This window comes from Echinococcus granulosus, assembly GCF_000524195.1.
Source record: "Echinococcus granulosus chromosome Unknown EG_S00094, whole genome shotgun sequence".
NCBI lineage: Eukaryota > Metazoa > Platyhelminthes > Cestoda > Cyclophyllidea > Taeniidae > Echinococcus > Echinococcus granulosus.
Genome location: NW_020170474.1, coordinates 41,574 through 57,918, shown reverse-complemented (window position 1 = coordinate 57,918; position 16,345 = coordinate 41,574). Strand labels below are relative to the sequence as shown.

Genomic DNA, 16,345 nt, shown 5'->3' with positions numbered 1-16,345 from the left:
GTATCTAGTGGGGCAGTTTGAAGAGTGGAAATGGGACCACAATGTGTGTAATGTGATTAAACATTTGTTTGCCTCGGTTTGAGACGGTTAAAAACGAAAGTGCTATAACTTTGCACTTACCAAAGGCTTCTATAAATCCGATTGGTCCTTTGACGAGGTGTCAGTTTTTTGCCCCACTTTACCTTTTCCTGCTTCTGTCCGGAACTTTTCATTCCTCTTCTATGTATTTGCATAGTAAAGCCTGCTTTTTAAATTAGCTAATTTTGCACTTTATCGTCTATTCATAGAAACGAGTACGCTTTTAAACGCTTTAGCGAGATTGGCAAAATTTTATGAATCAATTATCCAATCGGCTTTTCCTTACGTTCAAATCTGATTGGTTGTTTCCCTCTCCACTAATCAGAACTCTATTAATGTTCTTTGAGTAAATTCCGTTTGTGTGCCTTTTCTTGCATTCTATCCTCTACTCTGCGCATTCTATCGAAACTGGAGTTTTTCAGAGTCGATATTTTTCTGGTAAAGCCAATTTGGTCCTTTTCGTTACATTTGTACGTCTTTTGCTACAAAATCTAGCCTCTCCCTCACTTTTTCTTACCCTCTCCCATTTCCGAGTCATGTCTCACAAAAAGGGAAAACTTTTTTCCAATTTTTTTTGTCGAACTGGAAAATGTCCAACCGCCAGTGTCAGCACGAATCCCGCCCCGTGAATGTAACCAATCACCTCGCTCCACTGCCTACCTACGTCATTCCTTGACTTAACTGCCTATTTACTGTCATCCCTCTGTCTTTACCGATATGCTTGATGTCTTTCCTTTGGCGAGTTACTCGTTTAGTCCTGTTAACCCAAATTTCTGTTTAGTTAAATGCCCCCCTTTTAAACAATGCACGTGGATCCGCCTGGAACAATTAAACTTCCCCACAAAAATTAGATTTGAGTAAATACACTGGCACATTTATACCTCCGTTGTAAAATTAATGACTAAAAGAAGAATAATTTCTGGTTTATTTTTGTTTTTCTTTGTTTTATCACCAGTACTACTTTCGAGGTCTGCTCATTACTGATCAGTAGCGAGTACCTTCTCTTCAGACATCCTTGGGATGAGTTCAAACTACGCCTCTGAATTTGTGAAGTCGCGAATCCTGCCCCACAATCGAAGTCAAGCTATCATCAACTTGGATGAGTTCGGCTCCGCTAATTACATCGGTTTAGCGCCACAGACACGTGAGGTGAACAAAAAGCCGGCAAAAGGGAGGAAAAAGCCGCGACTTTTGCCTCAATTTCGTGGACAAACTGCAAAACAGCTGAAGCGACTCTTGAGACGGGAGCAAAGCGCAGATTCGCGACGTGAAATGACCTGTCCCATTAATCTGCCGCGGAGGTTAAATGATTTGTGGAACAGCTATGCGAAATCGCTTGTCAATTGGACGGAATTTACTGATGGTGGCAAAGTTACAAATAGACTGGAGAATGTGCTTAGGATGGATTTGATTGGCGCACGAATGCGGGTTCTTCGGTCGATTTCTACGAAACAGGTAAGTAGACTTAACTGATTCGTGTCTGTGGCTCCACGACGTGTAGCCGGGTTGTCAGTGGCAGTTACAACACAGGTTTGGCGCTCGTTATAGTGTAATTCTGGAAAAAGCAGCTGCAAAGTTAAAAGTCCGGTGCGACTTGGATGCGCCGTACGCACCTACCAAGCTTGCTTGATCGTCATTTAAGAATGTTGTTTCTTTATTTAATTTTTATAAGTAGATTGCAACGGTCGCACTACTGATTAAGTTTCAGTAGCACTGCAAATCACTCCTTTTCCTGGGTGAACTTCATTTTAGGTTGATTTGGAGGGTGTTGTAACAATGGAGACTCGAAATATCTTCTACTTAGCCACAGAAGATGACAGCAACACTACTGCACAACTTCACATTGTGCCTAAAAGGGGCACGGTGTTGTTACTTCTAATGCCGGGGGCGGAGGTGGCGTTGAACGGGAGCTCCCTAGCTTACCGACCAATTGATAGGACACTGAGAAAGTGGAAATTAAACTCCAATGCCGGGACCAAGAAACGCAAGGGAGCGTTGCAAATGGATCTGTTTACTGATTTCCTATTTTCTGTGACGGATCCTGTGAATAATGTGATATATGGCTGAGTGGAAATATTTTTTTGCATATTGCTTTACGAGGGGGTGTGGAGGGTGGCATTTTGGGATTGTCTGGTGACAACAAACTGCATTTTCTAATATGTCACTGATTGTCCACCATTTGGCGAAGAATCGCTAAAAGAAAAGCTAATTTATTGGGGAGGAGATATCTGTTTCGATTGAGGTGTGTTTGTAGATGGATATGAGAGTAGGTTAAGTGCTTCTTTGGCACAAATGGGCGGGTGGACGAAGTTATTTCCATCGAGTAAGAATGTGGAGTCTCTCACATCTTTGTCTTATTTGATAGAACAGTGTATAAACTCGGGTTTGACCAAGCTTTGCTTGTCTGCATCCGGTGGAGGTGTTTTAATGGAGATGTTGCGCTACAAAGTGTACAGACAAACAGGGGAATCTTGCCCCGGTGAGGATATAACTGACTCGAAATTCACCCGCATCTTGTCGATGGCGCAATTCAGATACAAATAAGGACGGCCAAAAGACGATTAACTACGTGTCCGAGGCCAATGTTACTACTTAATTGGTTCTCCTGAGTGAGAGCGCATCCGAACAGTGTGTTTTGCTTGCTGCTGTATCCTTACAATCCATTCGCGTCCCTGCGTCCCCTATGACAAATGCGACGGCCTTACAAGCTTTACAGCAGTGTATACAAGGACATATTTAAGGTATCCACAATTCCATGCAATTTGGCCCTAGGATATTGTGTAGCCTCCCAGTTACCTCTTTAGTTAGTAATTCATGCTTTTCCTTACTGTTTTGGTCTGTTAGAACGTTGGCGAAGACTCAGTGAGACTACGCTACATCCCCACTTTCTTCAGATTCTTCTTTGCGCTAAATGTAAAAGACCTTGACCGAAAATACTCTTATACAGTCTCTGCATATACCAGTAATTTTTTATGATACTAATTTTTTTATTACTACTCCAGGAAGGGGAAATATTGGGTCTATATTAATTTGGCCAAAAGTCCTTTGTTCGACTCCAACGATAGTCAAATATGCAAAAAAATGCAAAAAAACAGACCAGCTAGATGTTTGTTAAACATCTTTCGCAAATTTTTTTCCTAATATTTCTAATCAAAATTAACAAATAGGTTGAAAGTGTGAACTAGCCTAGCAAAATATGTCATTGGCCTTTTTTAATAGCAAAAAATAAGTTGCATAAGACATTACGGGGTTTGGGTTTTTTAAAAAGCAGCATTCAACTCCTTAATAAAATTTACATTAAAAATTACAGAAAATGACCTTTATATGCCTTAGTAATTGGCTTCTCTTTAATTCGATGTTTATATAGCCTATTTAGCCTCATTTAATCCCAGCCTCCAGTGCTCATGATCCGTAAATTCAACAATTAAGCCTACTCAACTTCTTGATTAAACAATGGCACAAATAGGCTTTAATATTCCTCTGGTAACCGATCTGGGTGATGGATGGCAGACTCACAGATCCCCACCACCTCGTCCGCCACCACGCCATGAACCGGCCATGCGCGCTCACCAGAAGCCTCAGGCCGCATCAATTAGGCGTCAGATTCGGCAAAAGGAGATCGCATCTGTCATTCTTCATCGTAGATTTGTCGCGTCGGAGTCGTTGGAACACAGCAAAAAGTGGTTTCAGCGCGAAGTCGAGGCACAGCTGCAGCGCGGCGGTCTCTTCGAAGATCCCTTCATGCCTCCTGTTGATTCCACAATTTGGCCAGATCGTAGCAACTCTTCGGCAAAATATCGCTGGTGCAGACCAAATGTAAGTCTTCTACATTTAAAGTTTCTGCCCTCTTTGAATTGTTGTTATTTTGCTAGCGTTTGAACGCCTTTCCAATTAAATTTTTTTACTCCTCTTTCAGTTGTTAATTACACAATCTTCAAAACTTCCTCAATAGTTTTGTCGTTTGGAAGGTTATGTTTTGTCCAAATAACCATGCATAAATATCTTCCTTACTTCCACATCCTACTAATTTGCTTGCCAGTGTATTTGTTTCTGTGGAGCTTACTTTTTTAGGAATATAAAAATTTTCTTTACTGATAAGCCTTTTTGTTATTTGTGAAACTTTTGCTTAGTGTTTTGCATTAGGTACCTTTTTAAAGTTGCATGAACCAACGTCCTAAATTCTACCTCCCCTACTCTTGGTGGCTATAATCACTCTGCGTAGCTCTGTGAATAAATTAATTTGCTAGAATTCCCACGTGCCTCTTACTTGTGTGAATCCTTTTCTTTATTCTATGCTTTAAAAGTGTCTTTTAAGATATTTTTGCTTTTTTTCTAGGAATTAGTAGCCCATCCTCAATTCGTCGCCGATGGTCTCAGCCGTTTCGACATCAAGCAGGGGGAATTGGGTAGAGTATTTGTTTTTATGGCACCTTTAAGCCACATTAAGCGTTGCCTTTTGCCGCATAAATTTCCGTTTTTCTTTCAGGCGATTGTTGGCTTATCGCGGCTTTAGCCTGCCTTTCTATGCACCATAAGCTTCTTAACGAAGTGAGTCCTTTCTGATGAAATGTTTTCACCTTTTTCTCAGTTCGTTATTTTTTTTAACAAAGCACGTGACGGGGCGTACAAAGTTTAACTTTATGTGCAGACACATTAGCGACTTAAGCGTATATGTATATGAAAGCAAAAGCGCTGCACTTCGGCGAATTGCCCAGATTGCTACTTTGTGATGTCGTAAACAGCACACTCTTTAGCTAAAAGGCGTCTACTTCTATTCTGACATGGATAAGTCATATGAACTGTACCATGCGTGGAGGTCTGATTATGCTTTCAACAGAGCTGTCAATGAATCAGCTTTTGGGTTCTTGGAATAACGAAGAATAGTAGAACACTTGAAGCTAGAGGAGTAATTGTGTGTGGGGTTAGATTGATGAATGGATGAATGGTTGGAAGGGCCATGCCTTTGAAATGAATAGGTGGGATGGCTGTATGCATCGACTGGTATAAAGATAGTCGCATGGATGCATCGGTTTGGTTCATAACAGAACCCCAATTTGATGAGTACAGTACATTGTTAATAATACTATCCATGATTTCGTTATGTATGCTTATTAAAGTTTAAAAGGAGTAAGTAAAAGTGTTTTTAGAAATATTTTATTTACTTGAAATATAGCCGCTTTACTCTGTCCTAAAACATTCAGTGATAAGGAATTGTGCCACAACTTGGCTATGCGATAACAAATTGTTGTTGCCTAGTGAAGGTACGATCACCAAATTCGAAACTACAAAAGATCTCCTTAAACATACTACTCAGTTATTCATTAGGGAAGGATTTTCCTGCAACCTGGGCCTCTGGCCTCCTGACTCCATTGCTCCTTCCACTCCAAAAGTTCACTTTTACTTGGCTAAAAGGATGTCAATCATGGTGAATAATGGAAAACACGTAACTCAGAGGAATGGCATTCCACAGCTGCCTCAGAATCACCAGGACGCTAGCGGATCTCCTGTGTCTGGTTGATCAAAGAAAAAATAGCCAAAACGTGGTTGGTCTCTTGACCGGTGGGGTGGGGAGTCGGTAGACAGGCAGTCTACCTGTCAGATTGACGGAAATGCCGGGGCGGGGGCGGAGGGGGGCGCGTGATAACTAAACTGACTAACTTACTCTAGCCAAAAGAAAGTTGAGTGGTTATTTCCTTTTCTATCCTATCAGTGGATTGTGATGCTGGAGATGTGTATTTTGAAGACTCCACTGAGGACGGTTTTTTTTCAATGCCTCCACCCAGTCAGTGACAGCTTTGGCGCTAGTAATGACTCAAGTCAAGGTCTTTGTCTGGAAAACCGCTGCCTTGTGTTGTTGTGTCGCGATATGTAGGTGGCAAAATGCAATGCCGTGCGCCATGTGTGAGGAAGAGGCTTTCACAATCTCCTAATCAAATACAGATAGATGTGTTATATTTAAAATTGAATACTCTGTAGGTGTTGAATTCACTTCTGAAGTCATTTGTGGACACGCGTTAGTCCAGTTGGAGGTGCCATCGGATTCGACAGAGTTGTTGTGGATATTTTACCGCAGGCTAAAATAATCCTCAGTATGGAACATTTAAAAACCTGATGCTCCGGTTACCAGTGCCCGAGCATGTTCCAACATTTTCTCCATCAACGTCACAAATGTGTGACCTTAATATTTTTATCTGTTTATCATAGCTGTTTTCACCGGGTCGTGGGTTGCAAACAGGTGTATGCTGTTCCTGTGCCGAGGGCGCTTGCAATTGATCAGCGAGTTTGTCAATTTTACAGGAAGGTGACGTTGAAATGATGGAATCCTTAGTCTAAGCACAGGCGTTTCACTTGGAAGCCGGTGGTTACACCTGACCTCCTGAAAGCATTTACAACTACAATGCCCGCCTTCCATTCAGTCCGCTTAAAACAAACGCGCTGTCAACTTTTCAGGTAGTTCCATGTGGTCAATCCTTTGTGCCAACGAGCGATGGGGGCCCTCTGAACGCCAAAGGGGGCTTCGCCTATGTCGGCATGTTCTGGTTCCGCTTCTGGTACTTCGGCTGCTGGGTCGACGTGGTTGTGGACGACCGATTGCCCACCGATGGGAACCGTCTCTGCTTCATGCATTCTAGCGACCGACAAGAGTTTTGGTCCGCCTTATTGGAAAAGGCCTACGCTAAGTGAGTGAAAGAACTCCTTGAACGTGGTCTTTGTTGATCCTCTTAGTAGATGTATTTGATTCCCTGAAAGTGATTGCAGGCGTGCTGTGTATAACCTTTCATCCTCCATCTCAGACTTGTCGGCAGCTACGATGCTCTTCGTGGTGGCACCACTTCTGAGGGTATGGAAGATTTTACTGGTGGTATGTGCGAGATGATCGATTTGGGCGACAAGGCGCCAGAAAATCTTTTCAGCATTATGTCCCGAGCTCACTCTCGTTGCTCCCTCCTCGCGTGTTCAATTGATGCGAGTCCTGAACAAATGGAAGCCGAAGGACCCTATGGACTCATCATGGGACATGCCTATTCTGTCACAGACGTCCGAACGGTACGTTTTTGAGGCCTCTGTCCTACTGATAAAGTAGTCAGTGGCATTGGCGGTTGCAAGGAGGGATTTGTATCATCATGTCTCCACTCCCTTGCCTACTGATATTAAAATGAACCGTCCTTGCACGCTTGTTACGCAACTGCAGATCGTGCGATAATTCCTCCGATCCCCTGCCCTCTCATATCCTAGTGGGTAATATTGGTGGCGACAAGGAACACCTACTCTACTCCTCGAAGATATTTCAGGGATGCAGAGGTCCTGAAGGACTGCAAGAACTTAGAGCAATTATTTTCAGCCTGATTTAAACACCATTCTTAGTGCTCTCCATGATGTTGTCCTAATCTCCCCTATTTCTCTAAGTGATTGTCATCAGACGATCACGTGTGAGGTAAAATAAACAGTTGATAAATGACAGGGCGAGAGAAACGAGGTCAGATAGAGAGCTAGGCTGTCCAGTCTTGGTGGTATTTACAACAAGTTCGTGTGACGTTGGAAAAGGACGACATCCTGTAGTAGTGTACTTGAAGAATCTTTTTTAGTTTTTTGTTACAAAAGGCTGATTAAACAAATGCAGCTACCTTGGGACATGCACTCATCTCTCGAGGTTGGTTCACCGACGTCGTGGAGGGATGAAGTAGGAGGGACTGCGATTGAATCTGCTACTATCACTAACATTATCACTAATTGCTGTACGCTCAGTTTACTTAAGACTCTTCCTTTTATTTTTCCCCTCTTCTGCCTCTGTCATAGTGAGTAGCATCGTGAGGCCATACAAGTGCGAATGCCGAATTTCTTTGAGCTCTACTACCATTGATAGGCAAAAAATGTCTCCAATGCGCTTTTTGAAGGCGTATTTTCGTTTATGCAGATTAGGTGTTGCCTTGGCGACTGCACTTTAAAGTATTTTTTTCGTCGAAGATTTAAAAGGAGACATTTGATTACAACTAACAATGCTGCGAATTGGAAGTTTATGGAGAAATTGGTTGTATAATGTGCAAACGTGGGAAACCAATTAAGGATTTCCATCACGAATAAGGCGGTTAATGCCAGAAAAGGTTGAAAGTCCATACAAATTGTCTTACCAACTCATTTTTGACCATTTCAAAGATTCGATATCTATCCGATAATCTTAGACAAAAAAGAAACCCTCGTTTGATTAGAAGATGGTGGAAGCCTCTTCTTCACATTACTGCAAGGCATTGGACTTTGTCAAACACAGGTTGTGACACAACAACAGAAGGCAGTGGCTTTCCAGATGCCCCAAAACTGTCATCGACTAAACGCAGAAAGCAGGGTCGCATTTCACTGACAAGATAGAAAAGAGGATAATTAGCTTTCTTTTGGCTTGTAGTTTAAAGTCAGAGTAAGTTTGCACGTTCATATGTCTCGCACCCACTGCCATTTGTGTCACTCTGACAGGCAATCTACCTGTCCACCTATCTACCAACTCATCACTCTATCGGTCGAGAAGGCAATCACATTTTGGCTATTTTTTCTCCAATCAGACTAATGCAGTAGAGATTCGCTGGCTTCCTGATGGTTCTATGGTAGATTTGGAATGCTATTCCATGTCGAATGCTGCATGACTTCTGGTTGTGTGTTTTTCCTTAAATAAATTAACCATGCAAAGACCACTTCCCCTCTCCCTCCTTCAAGACAGACTTGTTTCCATGATTTAGTTTGATTGTCATCCTCTCTGCTAAGTAAAAGTAGACGTTTAGAGTGGAAGAGGAAATAAAACTGGGAGACAATGTCGTAAGGAGCCATGATTACAATGAATTGGCTCTGGATGTCAACTTGCGCACCTTTTTCACCCTCATTTTCCAATTCGGTTTATCGTGCTTTCGTTCGGTAACTACCGTAGATGGTAATTTGGATGATAGCCAAGTAATTCGTGTGGAAACTTGCATATCCATCGTCCAAGTGTTGCCTCCATTTCGCGAAGAGTAGCTGGAACAGCTTTAAGGTTTCTTTTTTTTCCGACGGCCTACTCAATCAAATCTTGTAGATGCAGCACAGTCAAATTGGTGGAGGCTATTGGGTGTCACGAAAGTCTTAAATCTCCCTTCTTCAATTTCACTTTAAAAGGTTTTAACCCATTTTTTATAGTGTGAATGTAATTTTGTCCCTTGAAGGTGAATTTCTACTAGTCTAAACCTCTAATTTAATCATTAGATTTGCATTTTGGTTGTAAAAAATATCGTTTTCAAAAGTTTATTTGCACAATCACGCTCACTTACATCGCCTTATTTTATCTTTTGTTCTTCATTCTACACTGTCGAACTAATCGGACTGGTTATCGCACTGTCGCATTGTTTTCGAATCGCCTGTTTGCACGCATTTTATCCCTGCTTGCAAGCCCTTTGATTTGTTGTCATTGTGATATGTATGTCTACTGATATCATTTCAGTAGCAGTAATCATGTGGGCATTATCATGCATTGCTTTAGTCGTCAAATGCACATAATCCAGTTGCGCGATTTTTTTCCGCCTATTATTCTTGCTGTAGGTGCGCGAAACCAGTGGAAATCAATTGCAAATGATTCGATTGAGAAACCCTTGGGGAAATGAACGGGAATGGGTGGGACCATGGAGTGATAAATCAAAAGAGTGGTCACGTATCTCACCAGAGGAGCGAATGAAAATTGGCCTGACTTTTGATAATGATGGTGAATTTTGGTGAGTGCATGGCAGTGTTTCGTTTTTTCTCCTCGTAAAGTCCAAGAATACCATGCTTATTTTAAAAAGCCTTTCTCTTTTAAGAGCGTTCGCCACCAATATTACAATGTGTTCTTAGCGGTAGTTTTATTGTCTTCAATTGAATGTCAGAAACATATTGGCTCAGCTTAGAACAGTAAAGTAGAGGTAGGGAGTTTTTGCTCCGAAAGTAACTGCCATTTTCAAGTTTTTGGAGTAATAATTAGCCTCGTTATCAGAACAATGGAGCATTTGGGTTGCAGTGGTCTAATTTTTTTCCGAGGTCCTGTTAGCGAATATGCTAGGCGCTTTGGTCCGGCCTCAATTCTTTCTTATGTTTAGAGTTATAAATATCACTAAAGGATGCATGTTTCTTGTGCAGGATGACTTTCGGAGACTTTAAGCACTACTTCAGTCGATTAGAAATGTGCCACTTGAGTCCCGACTTTGACCAGATGGATAACACTACAAAGGGTGCTCCGCCGAAGCGGAAGTGGGAAATGACGAGGCACGAGGGCGAGTGGCTAAGGAATTCTACAGCTGGTGGCTGTCTGAATAACCGAAGTGTGTTTTTAAGACCAGCCTTACTTAAATTTATTTGAATAGCAGATTTCATCCACCATCTCAGCTGCTTGACGTGTTTCAAAATGCAGATTTTGCTATCCTTGCCTTTTAGATACCTTCCATATGAATCCGCAGATCCGTGTATCCGTTGTGGATGCTGACGAAGCAGATGACGACCCGACAGGTACCATCGTAGTCGGCTTGATGCAGAAAGGGATGCGTGAAAAACGTCAATCCCCATTCTCTATCGGTTATGTAATTTATCCTGTAAGCGGGGGAATCGTGAAGTAGTTGACGATGTTTTAGAAGCTAAGTACGCTTATTTGAACCCATATTCTCCCTACTTCCTTTCATCCTACAGCTTCCACCTGGTGCACCACCAAACGCTTTGCTAACACGCGAATTCTTCCGTCATACTCAAATGGCTGCGCGCTCTATGTTCGTTAACACTCGAGAGGTCTGTGGACGCCATAAACTCATTCCCGGTGATTATGTCATCGTACCTTCCACTTTTGTGCCGAATGAGGAAGCAAAATTCCTGCTTCGAATATTCTCCGAGCGACCTTATGCAGCTGGGTATGTGGGCCACAAAAATTCGGCAAATTTTGCTTTTTTTACATTTTTAAGCATATGTAAGTAATAACAGTTACTGTTAGTCATCGGAAGCGGAAGGGGGTCCGCTTGGAGTGAAGAAGACATGAAAAAATGCAGCAATTTGCGAAAAATTTGCCTATTTTTACTGTTTAACTGATCAGCTGATTCATTAGGCTCGAGTGCGGGAAAATCAATGTTTAATCAGCTGATTTGTATTGATCGCAATTCAGGAGTCACACGCCGAGGAAAAATCAATATTTATTGGAAGGGCTCGTCAGCTGATCTAATCAGCCTGAACGGTGTTTAAATAGGTCCAAAAAATTGATATCGATTGGAGCTGTTTGGGGAGTAAATAGCGCGTATTACCTTTCTGGACTCAGTAGGAAACAGGATGTCAGGCACTGGAAAAATGGATGGAATTTAGCTACAGAAATTATTTAACTTGAGAATAGGATAGAGGGACCACCATTGGACTTTCTCGACGACATCGCTTTATCTAATACCATTTTTACTAACGAAACCTCAAATGTGTGAAGCAGTCTAATATTTGGCATGCTGGGTTACTAACTTCAAAGTGGCTGTAAAAGCAGTTGAACTTTGGGAAAAACGTCATTGCTTTTTTCTATTTTTTTAGCGAATTAGACGATCAGATTATGTGTGGTGTTGATCCTATAACGGTTCGTTTACTGTGTTATTAATTCATGGCAGATTTTTTTATTCGTTTGCCCATTATAAGTAAACTTGATCCATGAAATAATTTTTGCATATTGTCGCCCACCATTCCACCTGCAACAGAGCAAAATACTGTTTTCAAATGGGTAGAATTTCAGATAATCACTGAGTGAAGTTCGCGAATTCTTGCTTGATCATTGGTTAATGTTAGCCTTATTGATTTGCTTATTGGTCGATACTTCAGCCAACTAAAACGCGAATTTCTGCTATCCTTTGCTTTTAATTGGTTAGTTATTTTATAACCACTTCTTGAGTGTGAAATTAATCGGAAATACATGTTTTACTTTGGTTAAATGTAAATAAGTCTTTGAAAATCGGAAGCTGAATCAAATGAATCATTGAAGCTAGGTCGGAATATTGCCTTTTCTGTGTCTGTTATATATAGCCATTGCCAGCCCTGCCGAAGGATGAGGAAATGATTAAAAAGTTGAAATCCGCTTTCGATGCCATTGCCGGCGATACTAATGATATTGAAGCCGAAGATTTGCGCAACATTTTGAACAGAGTCTTCGAGAACAAGGGTTAGTCCCTCCTCCAAAATTGATCAATATCTGTTTTTCTGTTTATTTTGACCTTGTGACATTTTTAAAGCCTAATCAGTAAAATGTCCACTTCTCTGAACTACAAATTGAACAGTCTTCATGACTCTCTTTCCACTCTTTTTTCATTCCAGTTGGTGAATGCTTCGAAGGATTCAGCTTGGAGACAGCGAGGAGTATGGTCGCTCTTATGGATGTATCCTTTTGGTTGTTGTGGGAAGGAAAGCACGGTTTTATATGGTTCATGTCTGCACTGGCACTCGAATTGAATACCAACTTTAGAGTTTACTTAAGACGGACGATGCGATCCATCTATTTATCGACATTGTCTTCCGCAAAGCGACATCAACATTGAAGGCTGCTCTTTTTAGACTGGTGACACATGTGCTATTTCCTAAAAACTGCAAATGTTTGAGAATGATTGTGTTGCGCCGTGCTCCATTGACCGTTTGTCACGCTTGAAGGTACGTGACTTGTGCTGCACTATCACTGGACGACTGTTTACCCCTCTAATCGGCTGTTGTGATGTGGTGGGGTTAGGCATCAATTACCACGACCGGAATCCGAGCGAATCGGATTGGATCGTCATCACTGACACCGTGGAATAGAGCGTCCTGTTGGTGAGACTACAATCATTGTACTGTGATGTGCTTGAAGTCTTCAATGGACGAGTGGTGATGTGTGGGCGTTCGGATGTGACGCCGTAGTTTTCGTTCAGAAGAAACCTCGTTTGTCACCACATAGTGCAGTAGGTAGGCGCTGACATTGGCACTGTAGCCGTTGCCTGGTACAAAAGTGATGAACGGTGTCTCGGCCGCTTTGGACTTGCCTGCGGAGGATGTGTACGGACGTTCGTGCTGCAGTGTCGCCACGTCGGCATGTCTTGTGCGGATGAAATGGAATTTCACCGCCCGATTTGAATGCTTATCACGTCTCTCAGCGGTGATTCCTCTACCATCTATCCAAAGTCGCGTCAGCCTCCATTTCCACCGAGGCAGACTGCATTCGCCTTTATCTGTTTCAATACTTTGACCGCCGTCCTTAAGCATCCACACCTCCTTTTGGAATCCTTTAAACAGTGTCACCACATCTCTGATTGTGTCCTTCAATACGAAAAATTTCAACATACTACGCAGTACCTACCTTAATTCACTGTCGTCTAGGTCGATACCAGTGGAACTCTTGGATTTGAAGAGTTCAAAACACTGTGGTACGAACTCCGTCTGTGGCTGGTGAGTTAGACTCCTACACGTAATTATGGCTCATAGTTGAGTTCAAATTCAGCAGTATCTAGTACCTGCACCGAAAGCATGGAATGGGTTGATAAACCTCCTTCATTTGTATTCAGACCATATTCAAGGAGGCGGATGCAGCAAAAGCGGGGAAACTATGCACTTACGATCTCCGAAACGTACTGAATGACATTGGCATCAGCATTAGCAACGAGATCTTCAAGGCCATTGTCTGTCGATATGCGCACGATGGGGTGATTGTCTTCGACGACTTTGTCCTCCTCCTCGTCCGGCTTATCACAGTGTTTGGAAAGTTCAAGGAGAACCTGGAGGATCGAAAATCGCTCAAGGCCTCCTTCTTTGTCGACGAGGTGAGTTCGGTCACTTCCCTTTTTTTTCAACACAGCATTTATTTGTGTCCATTTTTGGACCCCTCCATCTAACTATTCGTCCACTCTGGCGTGTTCATCCACCCGCAGACCTACCTTAATTAACTTCAAATTTTCTTTGATTTTGGTGATAAACTACTGGCCAGCCTAATAAGACTTGGAGACTGCGTGACGCGGTGATCGACTACATCAATCTTACTGCCCTGTCTCGAGTCTCCACTGCAATGAACATCGAGAGAAGAAGGGTTCGAAGTTTATAGAATTCCCTGTTAAGCTAACTACAATATCAGAAGCCTAGGAACTTGAGGAATTAATCACATTTGGAAGGATTGTTTGCTTCGCATTTCTTCTCCATGCTTATCAGCTAAATCACTTTCATACTTGTTTTAGTTTCTGCGCTGTGTCCTCTATACTTGAGTCCCCGGACTTCCAAAACCTGTAACGCTTTCTCCACCCTCCCTTTTACTTAATCTTTTTGCCTGAACTGCCTCTATTTACTTCAGAAACAATATTATACCGCTTTTTTCCATATTTTGAATGAATGAACTACTTTTTGTGCGACTTAAAAGGGTTGAGAGGGTACAGGGTGGACTGCTGGACTTAGGTAGTACTTATTGGTCAAAAAGCAAGGAAACCTTTACTTCATCCAAATGGAATCCTTAACCAAAAAAGAACAAGATAAACAATAAAGACCTAATTTATTTCACCCCATCTTTTCAGTCATTGCCTAGGACATGGAGATACAACAATTGGAAACCAAGCTTCGCAACGCGGAGTCAAGAAAAAGTGTCACACACGAACAAATGCATTTCTTAAGCTAATGAGAATATGTTATGCTCTAAATTTCACTGATAGCTTAAACATTGCATTGATCTTGCAGCACCTATCGATGAAAAAGGGGGTTTCACTTTACTTCTAGTCAGCCTCCTCGTCCCGTGGGGCGGGTGCTACTGATTTATGAGAACCCAACTTAAGTAGCAATTAGCAGCACCGTAGCAACATGAAAGTTCTACTCGCATCATAGAAGCCATATACACGCACTAAAGTGGCAATACAATCATGTAGGGAGATGGGGGAAGGAAGGCAAAAAAAAAGGATTGATGTCTCCTCAATCAATCGCGCAGTTGTGAGTCAATTGGGGGGGGGGAGGGGGGGGAACCCACTTGATCGCCTGGTGGGCTCAGATGCATTTTTTGAAGAGTCTTCACTGTTCATCCAATTGTCATGACATGAATAAGACGAGTTAGGCCTTGTACCAACTCCGGGGTCAACAAGGAGGCACTAATGGCAATTCGTACCTCTATCTCGAAGGTTTTCACAGCGCCCGATAATTCGTCTATCGCCTCGCCCAAATTGAGGGTTTGCAGAAGGCTGTAGCGCTCAGCAAAGGAGATTACCATCTGAAAATGGGGGCGTTGCTTGTTAAGTTTGTGGGTAGGTGTAGTCAGGGGATGATGAAGGTCAAGGAGTGCACTGCAAAAGTTGGCAATTTGACTTAATCTGGGGGGAGGTTGGAAAGAGGGGGCGCTATTCATTACCTTCTTCGCCAGGTGGGGTCAAGCGGTGACCAAAATGAGTAGGGAGTGGTTGATGGTCGGGACATTCGCCATCCAATTCCATCAAAATCCCCAGAGTTAGCAACTTAGGGTTGTTTCAACAGAGAACAGAAATGAGCAGAAAATACTACTTATTAGTTTTGTAAGTAGGTGCAGCATTGCCCACTTGAAGCCTGGACAACAGATAATGCAGCACAAGCTACGCACCCTAGCACAGGACGCAGCACTCAACACAATCGGGCATAAGCATATCGATTTCGAGGAACTAGCATATGTAGTGCGTCACCAGTCCCAGAAGAGGCCAGCCAAACACACCCCTTTGGTGACCTCTAAAGACAGTTTAATGCAAATGCCCCGACTGTTTTTCTAAAGAAAAATTCCCTCCACTCACCGGTTGTTTGGGCATTCTCGCCAAACCACCTCCAGTGATTCCACCTGCGTTCCCTTTCACCACTACAGGAGCTGCTACTTTTGCGTCCTTGGCATACTGCCAACTATTCTTCAAATTCTCACTCAAAGCCTCATTTTCCTCCAACTCTTCAACAATCCTATTCAAATTCCGTAGACCTTCCTTCAAGTCCTGCCCAAGTCCTCGTAATGACAGAATACCGGCCTGAAGTAGTAATCGCCCCGCGATGTAGGGACAGACCACCTGATACTGCAACGCATCGGCTGCCACCGGCTTGGTGAAATAGTGCCTCAAATCCGTGCTCAAGAATTGAAGACTACAATTGAGGATGCTACTAGTCTGTTGAATGCTTGGACCACATAGGAGTTGAAGAAGGAGAGATAAGCCGGCGTACGCCCGAACCTTAAAGTAGGGATCTGTGTTAAAGGCTTTGCAAAGCACGTCCACCAATGCGTTCCCATTTGAAATCCTTCGAAGCAGCCGACTTGAGGCTAGGGCTGCATTCCAGC

The 16,345-nt window shown here is 42.6% G+C and overlaps 2 protein-coding genes across 2 annotated transcripts; both read left to right on the top strand. All coding sequences in view use genetic code 11, as the record gives it.

The window, feature by feature from the left end:
- Nucleotides 1–1,098: 1,098 nt before the first annotated feature.
- On the top strand, nt 1,099–2,145 carry EGR_08036 (Ribonuclease P protein subunit p29; the record flags this gene model as incomplete). The annotated part of the gene is made up of 2 exons (XM_024497285.1): nt 1,099–1,533; nt 1,831–2,145. The coding sequence occupies 2 exons, from the start codon at nt 1,099–1,101 to the stop codon at nt 2,143–2,145; spliced, it is 750 nt and encodes a 249-aa protein (XP_024348284.1).
- Nucleotides 2,146–3,531: 1,386 nt separating this feature from the next.
- EGR_08035 (Calpain-B) lies at nt 3,532–14,288 on the top strand (the record flags this gene model as incomplete). Its single annotated transcript, XM_024497284.1, has 15 exons — nt 3,532–3,894; nt 4,415–4,484; nt 4,565–4,626; nt 6,529–6,758; nt 6,873–7,125; nt 9,634–9,803; nt 10,204–10,385; nt 10,498–10,652; nt 10,747–10,961; nt 11,614–11,656; nt 12,097–12,232; nt 12,385–12,446; nt 13,414–13,482; nt 13,599–13,853; nt 14,262–14,288. 15 exons carry the CDS (start codon nt 3,532–3,534, stop codon nt 14,286–14,288), a joined length of 2,292 nt encoding a protein of 763 aa, XP_024348283.1.
- Nucleotides 14,289–16,345: the final 2,057 nt, after the last annotated feature.